Source organism: Megascapheus bottae, chromosome 23, assembly GCF_031878675.1.
Source record: "Megascapheus bottae isolate mThoBot1 chromosome 23, mThoBot2.hap1, whole genome shotgun sequence".
Classification (NCBI taxonomy): Eukaryota; Metazoa; Chordata; class Mammalia; order Rodentia; family Geomyidae; genus Megascapheus; species Megascapheus bottae.
The window spans coordinates 15,017,474-15,036,278 of NC_143531.1; the positions used below are offsets into that span (position 1 = coordinate 15,017,474).

Sequence of the window (18,805 nt, forward strand, 5' to 3'; positions counted from 1 at the left end):
AAATGCTAAAGATGATTTTAAACAGTATGATCTGTGCACCTCTAATGCTTACCCTCGCTAGTAATCACAGAAATGTACATTAAAAAATATACCTTACACACCACCAGAGCATCAAATATTTTTTTCCCATCTAGCAGTGCAAGCATGAATGAGGCTAGAATAAGGAAACATCTCCTACACTGTGGCTCACTGGGTCACCTGCTTTGTAAATCTCCTTGGCCTTGACTTTCAAAGTTGGAGCACAAAATGCATAGTACTCATTAACTGGTGTAGGATACAGTTCCTTTGTGCAACTACAATAATAATTTTTGAAAAAGAAATGGAGAGCCAGCATTTCCATTCCTGAGCACAATAGTTACCAACCAATAGGAGGTATTCCATGTCTGATGAACAGCCAAAGTGACTCCAGGAGGGGCTCAGTCCACAGCCCCAGTGGTTGCAGCCCAAGATCAGGTGGCACTAGGCTTTGGTCCATAAGGTTCCAGAAAACCCTGTTGTTCTGGAGGACAATCAGAGACTCCCAAGGAATAATGAGAGGAACTCAGCAATGACTCCACAGCACTCCCAGGTGAGTTTTTGTGACTGTTTTTTCCTAGTATACTACTATCATAACCATGAACATCAACTTTCGTATATCTACTAGCTGAATATCAATTCTGAACAGTCCCTAAGGAAACTCAAACCTATGTGCATCAGGAAACATGAAAAGAACTTTACACAACCACCAACTCATCTTTAGCAAAGAAAGAAAGAAAAAAGAGGCCAGAAGGAAAATTACTGAATAGTCAATTCATACAGTAAAATATTCAAAAATTATGACAATGAAATGAAACTAAGGCGATGTCTCACCCACAGGTTGTGGGGTGGGAGGGGCAACATGGAAGAATATATACATTAGTTTTAGATTAAATTATTGTGTAAAACTACACAATCTGCAGGTAAATTACCCTCAAGGACAGATAAAAGAGAAGCTCTAGAGCAGTGAGGATGCCCTTAATAATTACTTGTACAGGGGGGAGGGAAATGGGTACCAAGACATGTGAAAGGGTATCAATGTATGTGAATTAATGCACCTTCTATCTGGCAAATATCATGTAACCCTTTTACTAATTACAATAAAAAAATATTTAACAAGAAAAAAAATAATAATTACTTGTACAACTCATCCTAATATACCTATTGTGCTTTTCTTTATTACTTTGTTTTGTAATGAAAAAAAAATCTTGGAGCTGTCCAGAAGCAATAAGTTACAACCGAAATGTAATAGCACAGATGATGTGGGAATGCTGAGCTGTGGAGCAATAGAAAAGAATGTGATTAGATAAGGAAACAGCAAGACTAGTATTTATTCAGTTCAGTGCAGGACCTGGAGCATTCTGTGTAGTGGTGGACAGCTTCTCAAGCCAGAAAGAAATTTCCAAGGCAAGCTTCCCAAAGGGAAAGAAACAATGAGCACCAAGGGAAAAGTAAGTACATAGCATGTATCTGGTCAGTTTGTGCATTAAAGAGGCTTCCTTCAGGGATTACTCTCTGATCACAGCAATGTAAAGTTGATTAAATGGAAGTAAGCAATCCCTGTGATAAGAATTTATTGTAAGGAATTAATTATAGGTTTGCCAAATATTTATTAGGATATTTAATTATTATTTAACAGCAAAAAGGTTATGTAAGTAGTTATTCTATCACCACAAAATATGTACCTCTATTATATAAATCTAGATTACAAAATGTTATCTGCAAAATGATCACATTCAGGGAGACACACAGGAGAAAAATCAAACACATAACATGAATAATAAAGGTATCCATCTGTACTTCTATTTTTCCACCTGTACTTTTAGTTTTACTTTGAAACTTTCTGTAATTAATGTTTTTCATTTGTAATGATACTTAAAAACAGTACAGAATTACATCTAAATGATTGAAAAGCAGATATTCAGTGGTTAAAGGATAAGCTACTTGAACTCAAAATAAAAACAGAGAGTAGTGGGCCGGGACTTTGGCCTAGTGTTAGAGAGCTTGCCTAGCATGCACGAAGACCCAGGTTTGATTCCTTGGTACCACATACATAGAAAAAGCTAGAAATGGTGCTGTGGCTCAAGTGGCAGAGTGCTAGCCTTGAGAAAAGCCCAAGGACAATGCTCAAGCCTGGGCATTTTGCCCAGAGAGTAGAAAAGTTTTAATCTAGGGGTAACAAATTCTTGAAATGAGATGATTTTTCTTTAATTTTTACTATACTAATTAATTTAGTAATTATTTACATTTCACTTCTCAGACTGTTGATGAATTACCTGGAGTTATTGTTCAAAATCAGACTTCATTAGGCAAAACTTTCTCCTCTAAGAATTCTCAGGTTATGAGTAACTGCTGGTCTGAAGACTAACTCAAGTAGCAAACCTGTAAAACACATCTGTGCTCTGACTAACAAAACTGTGATCATTCACAACTGAATGAAACTGGTAAACCCAACACATAGTTTTTGGCCACTTACCAAAATCTTTAAGACCTATAAACACATACCCTTTGCTATAGAGGGGGTAAAAAAGTCCAGTCATTTTATCAGGATAAATTTTTTTTATTGTTGGGGTAATGCATAGAGGGGTTACAGTTACATTCACCAGATAATAGGTTCAGGATAAATTTTTAATACAACCATTTGTTAAATAATTTGATGTATGTTGTACTGTTCACAATACCCAAGCAATGGAAACAACCCAGATGTCCCGCTACAGATGAACGGATACAAAAATTGTGGTGCACAGATATACCACATAGCCATCAGACAAAATAGAATAATGGCATTCACGGGGAAGTGGATGGAACTAGAGTGAATCTTGTTGAGTGAGATAAGCCAAGACAAAATGAACAGAAGGTACATGGTCTCCTTGACATGTGGCTATTAGATCTAAACAGTACAAGAGGAGTGACTCAATACTCAGGGACTCCAGGTCATTGACATGAATTTGGAGATATAAATATATCTATATAGACATATGGGTCTATGATAGGATACATATTTTAGAGACATATTTGATATGGGTCAATATGAATCTATGACATGCAAAGAGTCAGCCTAATTTTAATTTTGTTCTTTTTTAATCATTTTTTATTTCAATGTATAGAGGGGTTACAGTTATATTCACCAGATAGAAGGTGCATTACTTCTCACTTAATTTTGTTCTTAAATTTATGTGCCAGTGATTGCATATAGAGTTTTTCTTGAATACTTGTTTGTAGAACATGATATTTAAAATAGGTTGTAAAAGCTCAGTATTTTTTCAGACAAATTAAATAGTGTTTTTTAAAATAAATAGTCTATCATTAGGACAATGCTCTGACTTATAAGGATCAATTTTCTGCTTTTTACATGAGCAATAACTATACTTTTTTGGAATTTTGCAATACTTAAGGTTTATTCATAAATAATAATGTCTGATTATTGTATTGTTATTATAAAAGTGATGTTACAGAGATTACATAAGTTAGTTACATTAGTTACATAGAAACTACATTTCTTTATGGAAAATATCACCCCTTCCCTTGCTGTCTCCCAATGTAAAAGTTCAGTTTTAATTTAAAAATAATAATTTGATATAATGACTGTAACAAAGAAGTTGACTTAGGTTCAAATTAAGAGCCCTGTCTTCTATAATTATAGATTATACAAAATCTATCACAAACTTCTTTACTGTTTCTCAATGGATTATGGCTCCAGTTTTTTTTGCCATGGTACTGTAGTTCTTTGCCCCCCCTCCTCTTTACTCTCCTCACCACCTCTCTCACTCCTCCTTCATTCCCCTCTCTTTCAGGTTATTAAATGCAAAGCAGCCGTTGCTTGGGAAGCAGGCAAGCCCTTGTCTATTGAAGAAGTTGAAGTATCTCCCCCCAAAGCTCACGAAGTTCGAATTCAGGTGAGTGAGGACTTTCCCTAAATGGACACAGACCATACCCAAAGTGCAGACTTGATTTCTGTCCATTTGTTCTGAGCTGGTATGAATGAGAGGCCTTGGAGTCTCCACCTGTAGTTATAGTTATATAACTTGGAGTTATATTTATGGGTTCAGATGAAAATGGACATTATCCCATCTTTTTTATAATGGGCTTAAAATCTGAGAATCAGCAAAAGAATTCACTTTGGGTTAGAATTAGGCTTCTGTTGTTCTCCATTTACCAATTATTGGAAAGTGTTATTAAAGTAGAAGCTGGGCACCTGTGCCTCACACCTGTAATCCTACACACTCAGAGGCTAAGATGTGAGAATGGTGGTTTGAAGTCAGCCCAGACAGAATTATCCTCAAGAAGCTATCTTCAATTTACCGACAAAAACGCTGAACTGGAAGCTTGATTTAAGTGGTAAAGTACAAGCCATGCACAAAAAAACTCTGAGGAAGAGAATACTTCCTAAGTTTAAGACGCAGTACCAGTGTATACACACACACACACACACACACACACACACACACACACACACACACACACACACAAATAGAGCAGTGGTCACAGATAGTTCTTCATTCTGGCTCAAGACATTATAGATTTATATGTGAGAATGAATGGAATGACCTTTTTGTCCAGATCCTCAAGAATAATTACACAAAGATACTGATAATTAATTTAGGCACTGTTTCCCATTTAACTACAAAAAAAATGTTATTACCTCAACATCATTTCACGTAGTTTCAACAAAATTTGCACAAGACATGGAATCTATTTTCTCTCTCAGCCTACCAGATTTGATTCTGATCTTACTATTTTCATTTATCCTCTGCTGGAGACAATAATGGCCAATCCTACACTTTCTTAGGATTTTTTTCAACTCTGATAGTTGGAAAACTTGCCCAGCCTATTTTTATTTGTTTTTGTTTTCCAAAATATAATTCTTAAGCCAGTAGTTTGGCCTAGTGGTACAGTGCTTGCCTGGCATGCACAGAGACCTGGGTTCAATTCCTTGGTACCACCTACATATATATTCCTCAGAAGACTAAACATAGAGCTCTCCTATGACCCAGCAATTCCACTACTTGGCATTTACCCAATCATCCAGAAACAAGGGCATACTAAATCCACTAGCACAATGATATTCATTGCAGCACTGTTTACCATAGCAAAGATATGGAACCAACCCAGATGTCCCTCAGTTGATGAGTGGATCAACAAGATGTGGTATTTATACACAATGCAATTCTATGCTGCTGTCAGAAAGAACGACATCGCCCCATTTGTAAGGAAATGGAAAGAGAAAAAATCATATTAAGTGAAGTAAGCCAGACTCAAAGGAACATAGGCTCAATGGTTTCCCTCATTTGTCATAATCAGTAGAAACCTTGGGCTCTACTAGCAGAGATTTACAATAGAAAAAAATCTAGAGACATTAGGCCAAATAGTACAACACTAAATGTAAGGACCTCCAGGATAAGGAAACAAAAGCCATATAATGAGTGAGTGTTGTCCTTAATGTACTATGTTATTGCTCATCTCTTTTGCCATCCCTTGGTTATCTCATATTGTTACAATATTTCACCTTGTTATCTGATATATTTTATATGTGCTTAATTGGTTATTTGAAATTGGATAGGTAAGGGGGAAAATCAAGATAAGCAGGGGAGGAGGGGGGGAGGGAAATGGGGACCAAGTTATGAGAAAGGGTATCAATGTTTGTGAAGTTATGCACCTTCTATCTGGTGAATATAATGTAAACTTTCTATTAATCACAATAAAAAAATTGAAAAAATAAATAAATGTAATTCTTAAGTTCTAGGGATGATGCAAGGTTTCAATGTGACATGAAGCCTAAAATTATTGCAATATCTGTCCCAACATGACATAAGCCTGTAATTGCTTTGTAGGTAATAGCCACTTCCATCTGCCACACTGATGCTTTTAACATAGATCCTAATTTCAAGAAGGGTTTGTTCCCAGTGATTCTTGGCCATGAGTGTGCAGGAATTGTAGAAAGCATTGGGCCAGGCGTGACCAACTTCAAACCAGGTACTTGTTCCTTCTGATTCTAACTCAATAGAGATACCAGTCTTTTTGGATACAGTCTTGGCTTTGCGCGCTACAAATGATCTCAGTTAATGTAAGAGGACCATTTTTCCCAAATCAGACCTGAGATGTAGAACCTATCACAGTCTGTTGCTCCTCTCTGGGGCAGCAACACGGGAACGGGGAGGGACACACAGGGCCAGCCTGTAGTCCCCCTGGAGCCCAGCGAGATGGTAAGTGTTGATGACCCAGCCCTCCCCCAATCACCTGGGAAGAAAAAACCACGCTGAGTCAGAAGCAGTGTTAACCATGAAAGCGCATCAGATCTCTCTGCTGATCTCTGCTGATTTCTGATGCTCTCTGATGCTCTCATCTCTTTATTGCGTCAGACAATTAGTTATATACTGTTAGGATAGGAGAAGGTGGGCACTGGGAAGCTAGCCAATAGGAAGAAGGCCTCTGTGCTACCACTAAGGGTCTGGGTGGGGCTTTCAGGTACTGGGCAGGACAGGTGCAGGAAAGCGGGAGAGACTTGAGCTGCTGCGAGACCCGCGAAACTGCGGGGGGTTCAATCGAGTCACCTACACAGAGATGCCTTAAGAGAGGTATGCAAAAGACCAAATGCCTGGTCAAAGCCCTTTAATTGCAGCTGAGCCAGAATCAGGCCTCAGAGATGGAAGCTAGGCCCCAACAACAGTCTACCACGGAGATGAGATGTTTGAAATTGAAAAATGCCTAAATAAGATCTAGGAAATGCACCTATACTTCATTTATATATTATGCTAAGAAATTATCCCAAAATTAATAAAAAGAAAAAAGAAATTGTCCTAAAACACAAATTTTATGATTATTCAAAACTGAAGCAACCATAGTTCAGAAATGTTATATATAAAACAGAAAAGTGCTTCACCTATTTTAACATTATATAAAGAATAAGAAGGGGGCTTAAGGTTAAAAAAAAAACCACTCTGATATGCATATTAATGTTAGCATAATTTTCTTTTTGGAAGCTTGTAAGATACATATAATACCTAAATAAAGCATGTCAATGGCTGAGATTATTTTCTTGACACCACACTACCATGTGGCCTATGTACTGATCTCTTGTCACACAGGATAAACAACATGACTCTTCCTTCTCTGATGAGATTGCTCCAGACTTAGATACATAGCAAGAGTATCAAATTTCCTCCATCTAGCCTATTTACACTCTTTATTAAAAAAGGATCTACTTTTCTATTCATAGTATTCAAAATATAATTATAGTCATAATAAAATACTACTAAACTGTAAATAATCAATATAATAATAAAATAAATAATAAAATAATAAGTCATAATACAAAGAATTACTATGAAATCACAGGACTCTGCAGGAGATAAGATCAACAAATTTGACACTTGACTGCCCAGTGGGGTAATTACAAAAACAAAACAATATGATACCTGTAATCTTACCTATATAGAAAGCTATAAGTAAGAGAATCACAGTTTAAGGCTGCCCACTGGGCAAGAATGTGAGGCTCTATCAGAAAAAATAACTAAAGCAAAATAAAGGCATAGCTCATAGCTATGGGGGCATAATTCAAGTGGTAGAACACCTGCCAAGCAAGCACAGGGCCTTCTGTTCAAATCCAAATACTACCAAAATAAACAAAAAAGACAACATATGCACTGCTTAAAAGAATCCATAATCTTACCATTTTAATTAAATGAAATATTTTAGCTAACTAGACTTTCTAGTGAATATATAAAAATGATAGGAGAGGAAGTGGTGCTGTGGTTCAAGGGGTAGGGTGGTAGCCTTGAGCTGAAGAGCTAACGGACAACACCCAGGCCCAGAGTTCAAGTCCCATGACTGACAAAAAAAAATGATAGGAGTGAGTGCCTTTATATAACTACTGAAAGACAGTTTTAAAAAGAAAGAAAATTGAAAAACAATAAATGGTGTTCTCTTCTACAAAGTTGTTTTCTTGTTGTTGTTTGTTTGTTTGTTTGTTTTGGAGGGGGAAGGAGTTTACTGATAAAGCTCAAGGCCTTGCCCATGATAAATAAACACTCCACCACTGAGCCCCATCTCCAGCCTTTACTCTTAGAAACTTATAATAATACCTTAAGGGTGCCTGGAAGTGTGGATCAGTGGTAGAGTGCCTGCCTGCCTGCCTGGCAAAGAAGAGGCCCTGAGTTCAAACCCCAGTACTGCCAAAAAGACAGTAAATAATACCCTAAGACTCATCCAACATACCGTCTTTCTTTCTAGGTGACAAGGTAATTCCATTCTTAGCACCTCAGTGTAAAAAATGCAAGTTCTGTCTGAGCCCACGCACAAACATTTGTGAGAAAGTTCGGTAAGTTCTACATGCTGTTGATAGGATTATAGATTACATAAAGATTTTTAACAATGGATTAGTCATATTTACATGGAGTTGAGAAGAGGCCTTCTCAACCTTCTGTCCACTAATTGTACTTCCATTGTATCTCATACTGCTCCAAATGTGTAGTCATGCTGTAATATGCATTGCAAAATCGTTTACAAGAGCAAACAAAAAGAATGTCCTCCAGTAACAACATGGATGAACAAATTGCTGGATAGTAGCACAATGAAAAGGTTTGAAATAAGCGTATTAACATCGAACAATCTGACATACATAATGCCTTTTCACATTTTACTAAGGGTAAAATGCAAGTAACTGTTGGCTATATATAGTATGATGTTATACATTATTTATGATTAAAAGTATATGCAGTAAAATTAATTATATATCTTTGAAGTGATAAAAGCCAAATTCACAGTGTCTCATCTACAGGAATGAGAATAGGGCTTCATAGCTCTAAGTCTCCTGACAGGTTTTTCATATGGCTTGAGTATAAATCTTAACCACCTTATTTTTATTTTACTGAAACTATGTAAAGACTTGTTTGGTTTTAACGTTAATGGAAGTTAGTTATCTCAGAAATTAGAACTATACTACTCTTATACCCTGCAGCTTGGTAAGCTATAAGCCAGCTCCAGCAAAGTAAGAAGACAAAGTTTCTGAAACAAAACAAAGAGGATAGGGCCGAGGATGTAGTTCAAGGGGTAGACTGCTCACCTAGCATGTGACCCTGAGTTCAGTCCCTACTACCAAACAGAATAACAACCAATCCTTTACTATACTATGCTTATATCTCCTTCTGTGCCTCAGTTTCCTCGCCTACAACATGGAGAGGGTAATAATGTCTGATTTGAAGGGTTGTTGTCATTACTCAAAAAAACTAAAACCACACACTTTTGCAAACCTTTCATGAAATAACAGATTCAGCAACAGAGATGATCAGAATCTACATCTTTCCTGACTATGTTTAAAATGTTACATCCCCCCCCCACCAAAAAATGACTTAGATCAAGTGTTTAAATTGTTAGTGTTAGTTTGGGAGGAAATATGTTGCCATAAAAATATGTCAAACCCAATTTCAGGTATTTCACCAGCAACATTCCTAGAAAGAATACTCCATAGTACAATTTTTTTTAAAAAATTCATGTAACCCTTCTATTAATTACAATAAAAAATATATGAAAAAAGAAAGACTCTGTAGTTAAGCAGGAAAAAAAAGAATTGAAAACCCAGGAAAAGAGGAGAAGCTACAAATGGAAGGCTACCAAGAGACTTATCAACCATAGGTAATATGTAGAACTAAAATATTTCAATGTCGATGAAATATTGATGTCTGGAATTCATATTAAAACATTCCACACATATTGTGGAAAATACTAGATGGAAGTAGACAGCCTATGAGTTGATTGGTACTGAATGTGTTACAGGAGCAAACACATAGGCTTCATGATACTCTTGGCTTTTGTTTGTTTGTTTGTTTGTTTGCCAGTCCTAGGGCTTGAGCTCAGGACCTGAGCACTGTCCTTAGGCTTTCTCAAGGCTAATGCTCTACCACTTGAGCCACAGCACTACTTCTGGCTTTTTCTATGTATGTGGTACCAAGGAATTGAACCCAGGCCTTTGTGCATGCTAGGCAAGCACTCTACCATTAGGCCAAACTCCTGGCCCTTAATCTTGCTTTTTAAAAAAAAAATTTTTTTTGTTATTGGTGGGCCTTGAACTCTGGGCCTGGGCATTGTACCTAAGCTCTTCAGCTCAAGGCTACTGCCCTACCCCTTGAGCCACAGCGCCACTTCCAGTTTTCTGGTGGTTAATTGGACATAAGAGTCTCACCGACTTTAGTACCTGGGCTGTTTTTGAACCTGGATCCTCAGATCTCGGCCTCCTGAGTAGCTAGAGTTACAGGTGTACACCACCATGTCCAGCAACATATCTTACTTTCTTCTTCTTTGTTTCCCCCCCACACTCTCTTTTTAATTATCCAGTAATTTAAAAACTCCTACAATTGATCAAGAGCTAATGGACGATAAAACCAGCAGGTTTACCTGCAGAGGAAAGGCAATCTACCATTTCTTTGGAGTCAGTGCATTCTCTCAGTACACTGTGGTATCCGATGTCAACCTTGCCAAAATAGATGATGATGCAAATTTAGAGCGGGTGTGTCTGTTTGGATGTGGGTTTTCCTCTGGCTACGGTGCTGCAATCAACACTGCCAAGGTAAATTGTTAAATAGCCAGGGTTTATAAACAGAGGTTATTGGGAGGCAATGTAAAGAAGCCCGCCATAATTATCTTTAACCCCTGGCTATTTTGTTTCTTGCTCTGTGATAAACAATTTAACCTCTCTAGAAAAATACCTACTGATAATATATATGAGAATAATTAAATTATACCACCTATGTAAAGTATCTGACCTCATAGCTGAGATCTGCTTAATACCTGTTGTATGTTATATGCTATAACAGCCTGCTAGATTATAAACCATCCCTGATTTAAATAAAGCCAAATCAAATATGACTTCTTAGCATCTTATCTCTGGACAACTGGCCCAAAGAGTAACAGGAACTGTAGAAGCCCTCATCACCATTCACCTACCCTACTTCCTCCATGGTACTGTAGATTCTCTTTCAACCAATAATAATTTATCTTGGTTTTGTATCCCTTTATGGATACAAGGAACTGTGTTTTGTGCTACTTCCTACTGGTAGCAGGATATGGTTCTGGAATCCCATGTTAAGCTATATTTATATATACATATATACATAATGTACTATACATTCATATTTTAATATATTATTATTATGTATACACACACACCACCCCAGGATATTTAAGCTAGATACAAGAGAGATGTTGAAAAAAATGTCTCCTAAGTGGATGCCTCTCTTGCAGGGAAGATTTTCTCAACCTGTCTCAGGTTCTTCATTGTCAAGCAAGACATCTGGACTCCCTTCCATCTAAAGGAATTGGTTAATTGAAATGATCAAGTTAATCCATTGCCTGAGATCTAATTTTGTAAAAAGGGGTGGGAAGCCTCTTTAAAATATGTGGGGGTTTTTTCTGACCACACTGAAAAAAAAAACCAAAGGAATTATTTTTACTTGAGAGTGTTTATAAACTGATCATCTTCATGGCTCTTAAATAATTCTCTTAATTTAGAAACGAATGCATCCATTTTCAGGATGGCAGATTTTCTTCAATGAATGTATCATTTAGTTTTGCAACAAGCAGTGTTAGGCTTGTACTTGTGAGTCTTCACCTCATCCTACCCTTTAAGAGAAAATATCACATGTAAAACCAGCTGCTATAAAAGTTATGCTCTACAATTTTCCTGCCCACAGGTCACTCCTGGTTCTACCTGTGCTGTCTTTGGCCTAGGAAGTGTAGGTCTTTCTGCTGTAATTGGCTGTAAAGCAGCAGGAGCTTCCAGAATCATCGTTACTGACATCAACAATGAGAAATTTACTCGGGCCAAAGCACTGGGAGCAACTGATTGCCTAAACCCTAGAGAGCTAGACAAACCCATCCAAGAAGTCATCATTGAAATGACTAATGGTGGGGTGGATTTCGCCATTGAGTGTATAGGAGGATATCAACACATGGTTTGTACATTTTTTTTTCCTTGTGTATTTTCAATGTGTTCTTTAATCATCAAAAATAGAGGAAGATGGGCTTCCTGCAGTTGGTATAATGATTCCTTCTTAACCAAAATAAACAGTCAGCCATAGTTCATTTAAACATTCCCTCAACCTTCAAGACCCACTGATATATCCTGGGTTCATCTTCATTCCGTTACTAACAAGGAACTATACGAGACTGGGTACTTGTATGGAAAAGAGTGTTATGTACAGTTGTGTGGGCTAGAAATCCAAACAGTATAAGGCTGCCTTCAGTCAGGATGGCCCTCAGCAGATAGCATCGTGGTGAGAATGTCTAGGAGGAGGAAATCACATGGCAAGACAGAAAGCCAGAGTGAGGATCCCAGCTAATAATAATCATGCACAGGGCCATACCTTTTCCTTTGAGATCCTTTTAATTGCTCAATATCAACATATTATTAGGCTGAAAATAATTTTCAATTTTGTTCTCCCATTTCCTATTACCTGTTTGATTTAATTTTTCCTGAACTTCAAAAGGTTGTACCAGGGGATTATAATTTAGTAGGCCCAATGAAATGTCGAGTACTTCCTGTTCAGTCACCCCTTCCATCATTCTTCTCCATCCCATCTGTGCTCTCCCCCAGGCTCATTTCTCATTTCCTACTTTCTTTTTCATACAGGTACATTGAATAACTTGGATATATTTGTCCCCCGTCCCCTCCTTCTTTGGGAACAAGAAAAACAGTCACACTTCTTATGTAGCCCAGGTTGGCCTCAAAGTCACTGTGTAGCCCAGAGTGGCCTTGAATTTGCAATGCTCCTGACATAACCCTCTAGTACTAGAATCACAGGCATGTGCAACCACTCTGGGCTGGTTTATTCATTTGTAATTGGGAAGGAAAATTCCCCCTTTGACTAATAAACAAAATAGTCAACCACATCATACAGACAATATATGGAAAAGTTACCTTATTATGGTGCCAAGCATTATTCTTCAATAATTATTCATCTAATGTACATTTGCTCAAAGACACTAAACTGAGTTGGTTTTTTGTTTTATTTGTTTGCTGGCTTTTAATGAAATGATAAATAACTTAACTGAAGAGAGCTGGAAGTATCCTTCAAGTGGTACAGCAATTGACTAGCAAGTACAGGACATGAATACAAAACTCCAGTATCATACCCATACAGTGAAAAAAGTGAATTTATTAACTGAATTATATTCCCATGGATTATTCTTGTTTCATTAGTGTCAGTTATAAAAAGTAGTTGTGGCCAGGCACCAGGGTTCATGCCTGTAATTCTAGCTAGTCAGGAAGCTAAGATCAGAGGATCACTGTTCAAAACCAACCCAGGCAAGAAAGTCTATGAGACCATTATCTCCAATAAACTACTCAAAAAAACAGAAGTGGGGTCCAGGAGTTTGGCCTAGTGGTAGAGTGATTGCCTCGCATGCACGAAGACCCGGGTTTGATTCCTTGGTACCACATACATAGCAAAAAAGCCAGAAATAGTGCTATGGCTCAAGTGGTAGAGCTCTAGCCCTGAGAAAGCCCAAGGACAGTGCTCATGCCCTGAGCTCAAGGCCCAGAACTGGCAAAACAACAACAACAACAACAACAAAAACAGAAGTGGTACTGTGGCTCAAGTGGTAGAAAATCCTTGAGCAAAAATGCTCAGGGACAGAACCCAAGCCAGAGCTCAAGCCCCAGGACTGGCATAAAATAAAGTAAAAATGAAAAGTAGTTGTAACTTTATTCCTTTTCACTTACACCTTCAACTCAGCCTGGTTCCTAAACCCTCTCCTAGAGGAGAAATAAAGAATAAAATTTCATATTCCCAGAAGTGGACTTTGTGCTATGTCCTCCCCTGAATTTTATCTGACTGGTTCAATCTCTAGAAAGAGAATGGAAACCCAGGAATAGCTGTGATGAGAACCCACTGATCCCTAAAATATTATGTATTTCCACAATGGAGTTCATGTTCTACTCTTCTACTCTTCTACTTCTCTAACAACCTTTTGTGTGCAACCCTTCAGAGAGCAGCTCTAGACTCCACAGCAGTACGTGGAGGAACCTGTACTTTGGTTGGAGTAAAAGCTGGTGACAAAGCATTGGATGTGTCTCCAGAGGAGCTAATAGTGGGTCGCACTATAAATGGAACTTTCTTTGGAGGTTGGTACTTTTTTACCTTCATAGATTTTAATTTTCTTCACAGTAGTATAAAATTGTTAGACTGAGGATTATTGTACTGTGTGTTTAAATACTGAGAACCTAAAACATATCTAAAGACTGCATAAACTACTCACTATATGAAAGTAAATGGAGTCTATTTAGAAAGATAATCAATCACAACTGACAAACTGAAATTCAAGTTGCAATAAAATGAACCAACATAGAGCAACAGAAAGTAAATACTGACCTAATTGAGGTAATTCCTTATCTAGAATAGAAATTAATCTCCGTGTGTGTGTGTGTGTATGTGTGTATGTGTGTGTGTGGACAGTATTGGGACTTGAACTCAAGGCCTGAGCACTGTCCTTGAGCTTTGTTACTAAAAGGTTAGTGCTCTAACCGTTGAGCCACAGCTATACTTCCAGTTTTTCTGGTGGTTAGAGATGATTCCCACAGAGTTTCCGGCCTTGCTGGCTTCAAACTGTGATCCTCAGATCTCAGCCTGCTGAATAGCCAGGGTTACAGATATGAGCCACTGGCATCTGGTTTGAATATTTCTTGTGAAGAAAAAAATAGATATAGAAAACTAAAGCTATATATAAAGAAAATTTAAGATATATACACAGTTAAAGATGAAGGGAAGATGTTTAAAATATTTGAAACTTTAGGTTGCTTCACACTGATCTAATAGTAATTCATTTAATGTACACTTATTAAACTACTTTCTCATGTGTCACCTTTGTCTTTATTTGGTATCTTGGCCGAATTACAGGGTGGAAGAGTGTAGATTCTATACCAAAGCTGGTTAATGACTACAAAAATAAGAAATTCGATCTGGATCTATTTGTGACCCACACTCTGCCTTTTGACAAAATCAATGAGGCATTTGACCTAATGAACCAAGGAAAAAGGTAAATACTAGGTAGATGATTGAATTGTTTAGAAATCTTGTGCTGAGTCCTTTTTATATTACTTAAGACCTAACCAGTGTGTCTTTCCTGATTTTCCTTATTGTAATTACTAAATGTGCTTCAATGATTAAACAATGGACATTTGAGAAAAGGCATGCTGGTAGTTCGGTAGGGCACACTGCTACTTACAATATGGTGTTGAGAGCTGGTATAAACCAGTGTGTGCTTGTCCTTTCACCAGTGTCACCTAGGTGGGGTTGTTCCCCTAGAAGGAGATGTTTCTCCGTATAATGTTAGACCCCTCTGGCTCAATGTACTTTTGAGTCTGAAAGGTGTATATTCTGCACACCACGGAGTGTCTACACCAGTCTGTATAAGAAAGAACCCTGTGATACCATGGGGATGGAAGCACCAAGTGGCAAGTATCAGGTACCCGATGGATCTTTTGACTCTCTCATTCTCTTGTCTGGCACTTGCTAACCCACAGGTTTTGATATCAGGTGCTCTCTTGTCTTGGACATTATCGTAGGAGTGGGGAGTGAGGAAGACTAGGCTAGATTATTTTACTTACAATGTTAGAGCATTCAAATGTTAGAGCAAAACATTCAATGTTAGAGCAAAACATTCAAAACATGAGGAATAAGGTTACTTAAAGGAGAATCAGGACAAGGAGGAAATTTAAACTCAAAGATATAGCAAAGGTTGTAGGAGAAGCTAATGAAAGGAAAAGATGGCAGGAGTCACAGAAGAGAGTAAGTGTTTTAGGAAAAGAAAATGGGTCCATGGTTTGAGGACCTGGGGCTGTTTTCACAGAGAAGGAATCTGAGAAAATTATATGACAAAAAGAAGTTCAATCAAAAGGAAAGGGAAAAAAAAAAACCTTTAAATCTGTGCCACACAAACTATACTAGGCTAACATAGTAAGCCCTAAAATAGCATGCACTAAAATGCCATCTCATTATGGCTCAAAACATGTGTTCTCCAAGTTAGTAGCTGGGTTTGGGGTTGAAGCCTTATGCCTAAAGTTTGCAGCTCCTCTACCATGACCTCTTATCCTAGAGATTTCAGTCACAGAGTGTACCCACAGGGAATGCTTAGTGATAGCCAAACAGCAAATGTTCTATCACTTTATCAGCAGGTTGGCAGGTCTCCATTTCTACAAGGAGGCCCCATAATCAGTGCTACAGCAGAGGCCTAGACTTCCTACTCCCTTTGGGGCCCCAGGAAGAAACCACCTGACTGTCCACACAGATGGAAAGACAGCATCAGGAAAGGAATGTACACCTTTGTGGTATACTCACCACATGGCCACAGATCCTCCTTCCACAAGTGCACAGAAGTAAGGGAGGAGATGGAGGGAGATGGGGCACCGTGTCAGTTTCCCCTGGCCTGTGGTGAGGAAAAGACTCAGTTTCTCCTTCCACGAAAAGATGTCACTTCTAGCTTCTGGGTCAAGAAAAGATGTAAGCATGTTACCCTGCTGATGATAGGAAGTCTATGGTAATGTCCGAGATAAGGAATTCTCTGACCTTGAAGCTTATCCCCTTCTTTGTTATGGAGTTGTCAGAAAGTAGCATCACAACACACCAAGTTCCTCTGATAATCAGCTTTGCCTTGGCAATGGGAAAGCCAAGAGTAGTGACTAACCTTAGTATACTCTACTTGTCAATAGCACCAAAGGGCAACAGGACCTCCACCACTCAAATGAGGTCACAACTTTCTGAATTACTATGAAGAAAGATTAGAACAAATACTGAGACAGCAAATATTACTTGTTGGCTTTGGGTAAACTGTTCAGGTAAATTACTTTTATTGCTTTATTTTTATTAACAGCATCCGAACAATTATGACCTTCTGAAGATCCCAGGGACAATTCGGAAGATCTGATTGTCTGATTAATATAATAAATCAAATAAAGTATGAGTTATAAGAAGTAGCCTCAGTTAATATCTCAACATAAAATAGCAGTTAATAGTATTGAATCTGTAATCATAGAATAGTTTCAGACTTAACAATGATAACTAAAGTGTTCAAAAATAGAATCAAAGGATGTTTAAGAATTGTCTAAAACTAGTTTGGGGAAGAAAGAACAAAAAATAAAATTCGATTTTCCTATGTTTATAATTTTTAAGTTAGCTAATGAATATGTGGAGTTTTTATATACTATTCACTTTTGTTAAAATTTTTCTACAAAAAAAATTTACTGGATAGTATCACTATGTTGATCATATACATATATAAAAGATTGTTATATGGTTTCTGTGTTCCAATAAGCCACAAGTACTCTTTTTAAATAAGTTGCCAAATAATTTCCTTTTTATTTTGTGTTACCTTCTCTTGTCCCCACTACTGTAAACAAAAATAATGAGATATCAGAACCTACATAAATAAAGATTTTTTAAAGGAAAATGAGTCTATACTCTGAAAATTCTGTTTGCTAAAATACCTAGCCTTTTGTCATAGTTTCCATCTGGGACTCACCTCCTCTTCAAATCCTCACTGCCACAAATTTTTCATTACCTTGTCTGCTTTGACTTTTAGTCTCTTAACTGAAGTTTTAGTATATGCTGCTTTTGTAGTGTTTCAAGAATTTGTTTCTAACTTCCTTGAAATTAGATCAGTCTCTAAATACATTCAAAGACACTCTGTAAACACTTTCCTATTTTTTGCCAGTCCTGGGGCTGGAACTTAAGGCCTAAGCACTGTCCTTGGGCTTTCTCAAGGTTAATCCTCCATCACTTGAGCCACAACACCACTATGGCTTTTTCCTGTGAATGTGGTACCAAGGAATCAAACCCAGAACTTCAGGCATGCTAGGCAAACTCTACCATGAGGCCATGATTCCTGCCCTGTAAACACTTTCCTTGATATCAAAAGTTTATCCTCATGAATGTGTAGAGCAAACAGTTACATTCGCCAGACAGAAGGTAAATTACTTCACACACATTGATACCCCTTCTCATGCTTTTGTCCCCATTTCCCTTATACCACCCCTCCCCTCATCTTGTTCCCTTCTCTTTCCTATTTCAAATAAACAAATAAACGTATATACAATATACCAGATAACAAGATAAGAAACCTTGGACTCTCCTAGAAGAGAAGAATAGCTCAAAACCTAGATGCATAAGACCATATAGGATGAGGCTAAATGAAAGAACCTCCAGGATATGGATATGTTATTTCTCATCTCCTTTGTTGTCCCTTGGTTATTCTCATATTGTTATAGAATAAAATTTTTCTCAGACGTTTTCTACAGCAAAAATCTATAAAATTTCCAGGAAAAAAAATAAACATACAACAAAATGACATGCCGATTTTTCTGGGTCTGAAATTAATACAAATATTTAAGAATGTCAGCTGAATGGGTACCAAGACATGTGAATGGGTATCAATGTATGTGAATTAATGCACCTTCTATCTGGCAAATATCATGTAACCCTTTTACTAATTACAATAAAAAAAAAAGAAAAAAAAAAGAATGTCAGCTGATAAGGGGCGCAATATTGAACTACCAGATTGCCTCTTTTCAAAATACTGCCACAGCATCCTCTGGTGGTGAGTCTTGATTTCTCCATCTCCCAGATGCTATCCTCAGTGTCTTGAAACTACTAGGCTTTCTGGTTCATGGCTGTTCACAACAAGCATTCTACCATTTGAGACATGCCTCCAGCTAAGCTTTTGGCTGGATAATTTGGGGGTGAAGTTTCAAGTGTTTGATTGCAAAGTCTTGCTTTGAACTCAGATCCTCCAGATCTCGATGTCC

The 18,805-nt window shown here is 37.6% G+C and overlaps 1 protein-coding gene across 1 annotated transcript; it reads left to right on the forward strand.

Moving 5' to 3' along the window:
* The first annotated feature begins 1,358 nt into the window (after nucleotides 1-1,358).
* LOC150047367 (all-trans-retinol dehydrogenase [NAD(+)] ADH4-like) lies at nucleotides 1,359-17,435 on the forward strand. Its single transcript, XM_090356777.1, has 9 exons — nucleotides 1,359-1,466; nucleotides 3,810-3,911; nucleotides 5,847-5,988; nucleotides 8,245-8,332; nucleotides 10,345-10,576; nucleotides 11,700-11,960; nucleotides 13,996-14,131; nucleotides 14,904-15,042; nucleotides 16,876-17,435. Exons 1-9 carry the CDS (start codon nucleotides 1,449-1,451, stop codon nucleotides 16,898-16,900), a joined length of 1,143 nt encoding a protein of 380 aa, XP_090212903.1. The 5' UTR covers nucleotides 1,359-1,448; the 3' UTR covers nucleotides 16,901-17,435.
* Nucleotides 17,436-18,805: the final 1,370 nt, after the last annotated feature.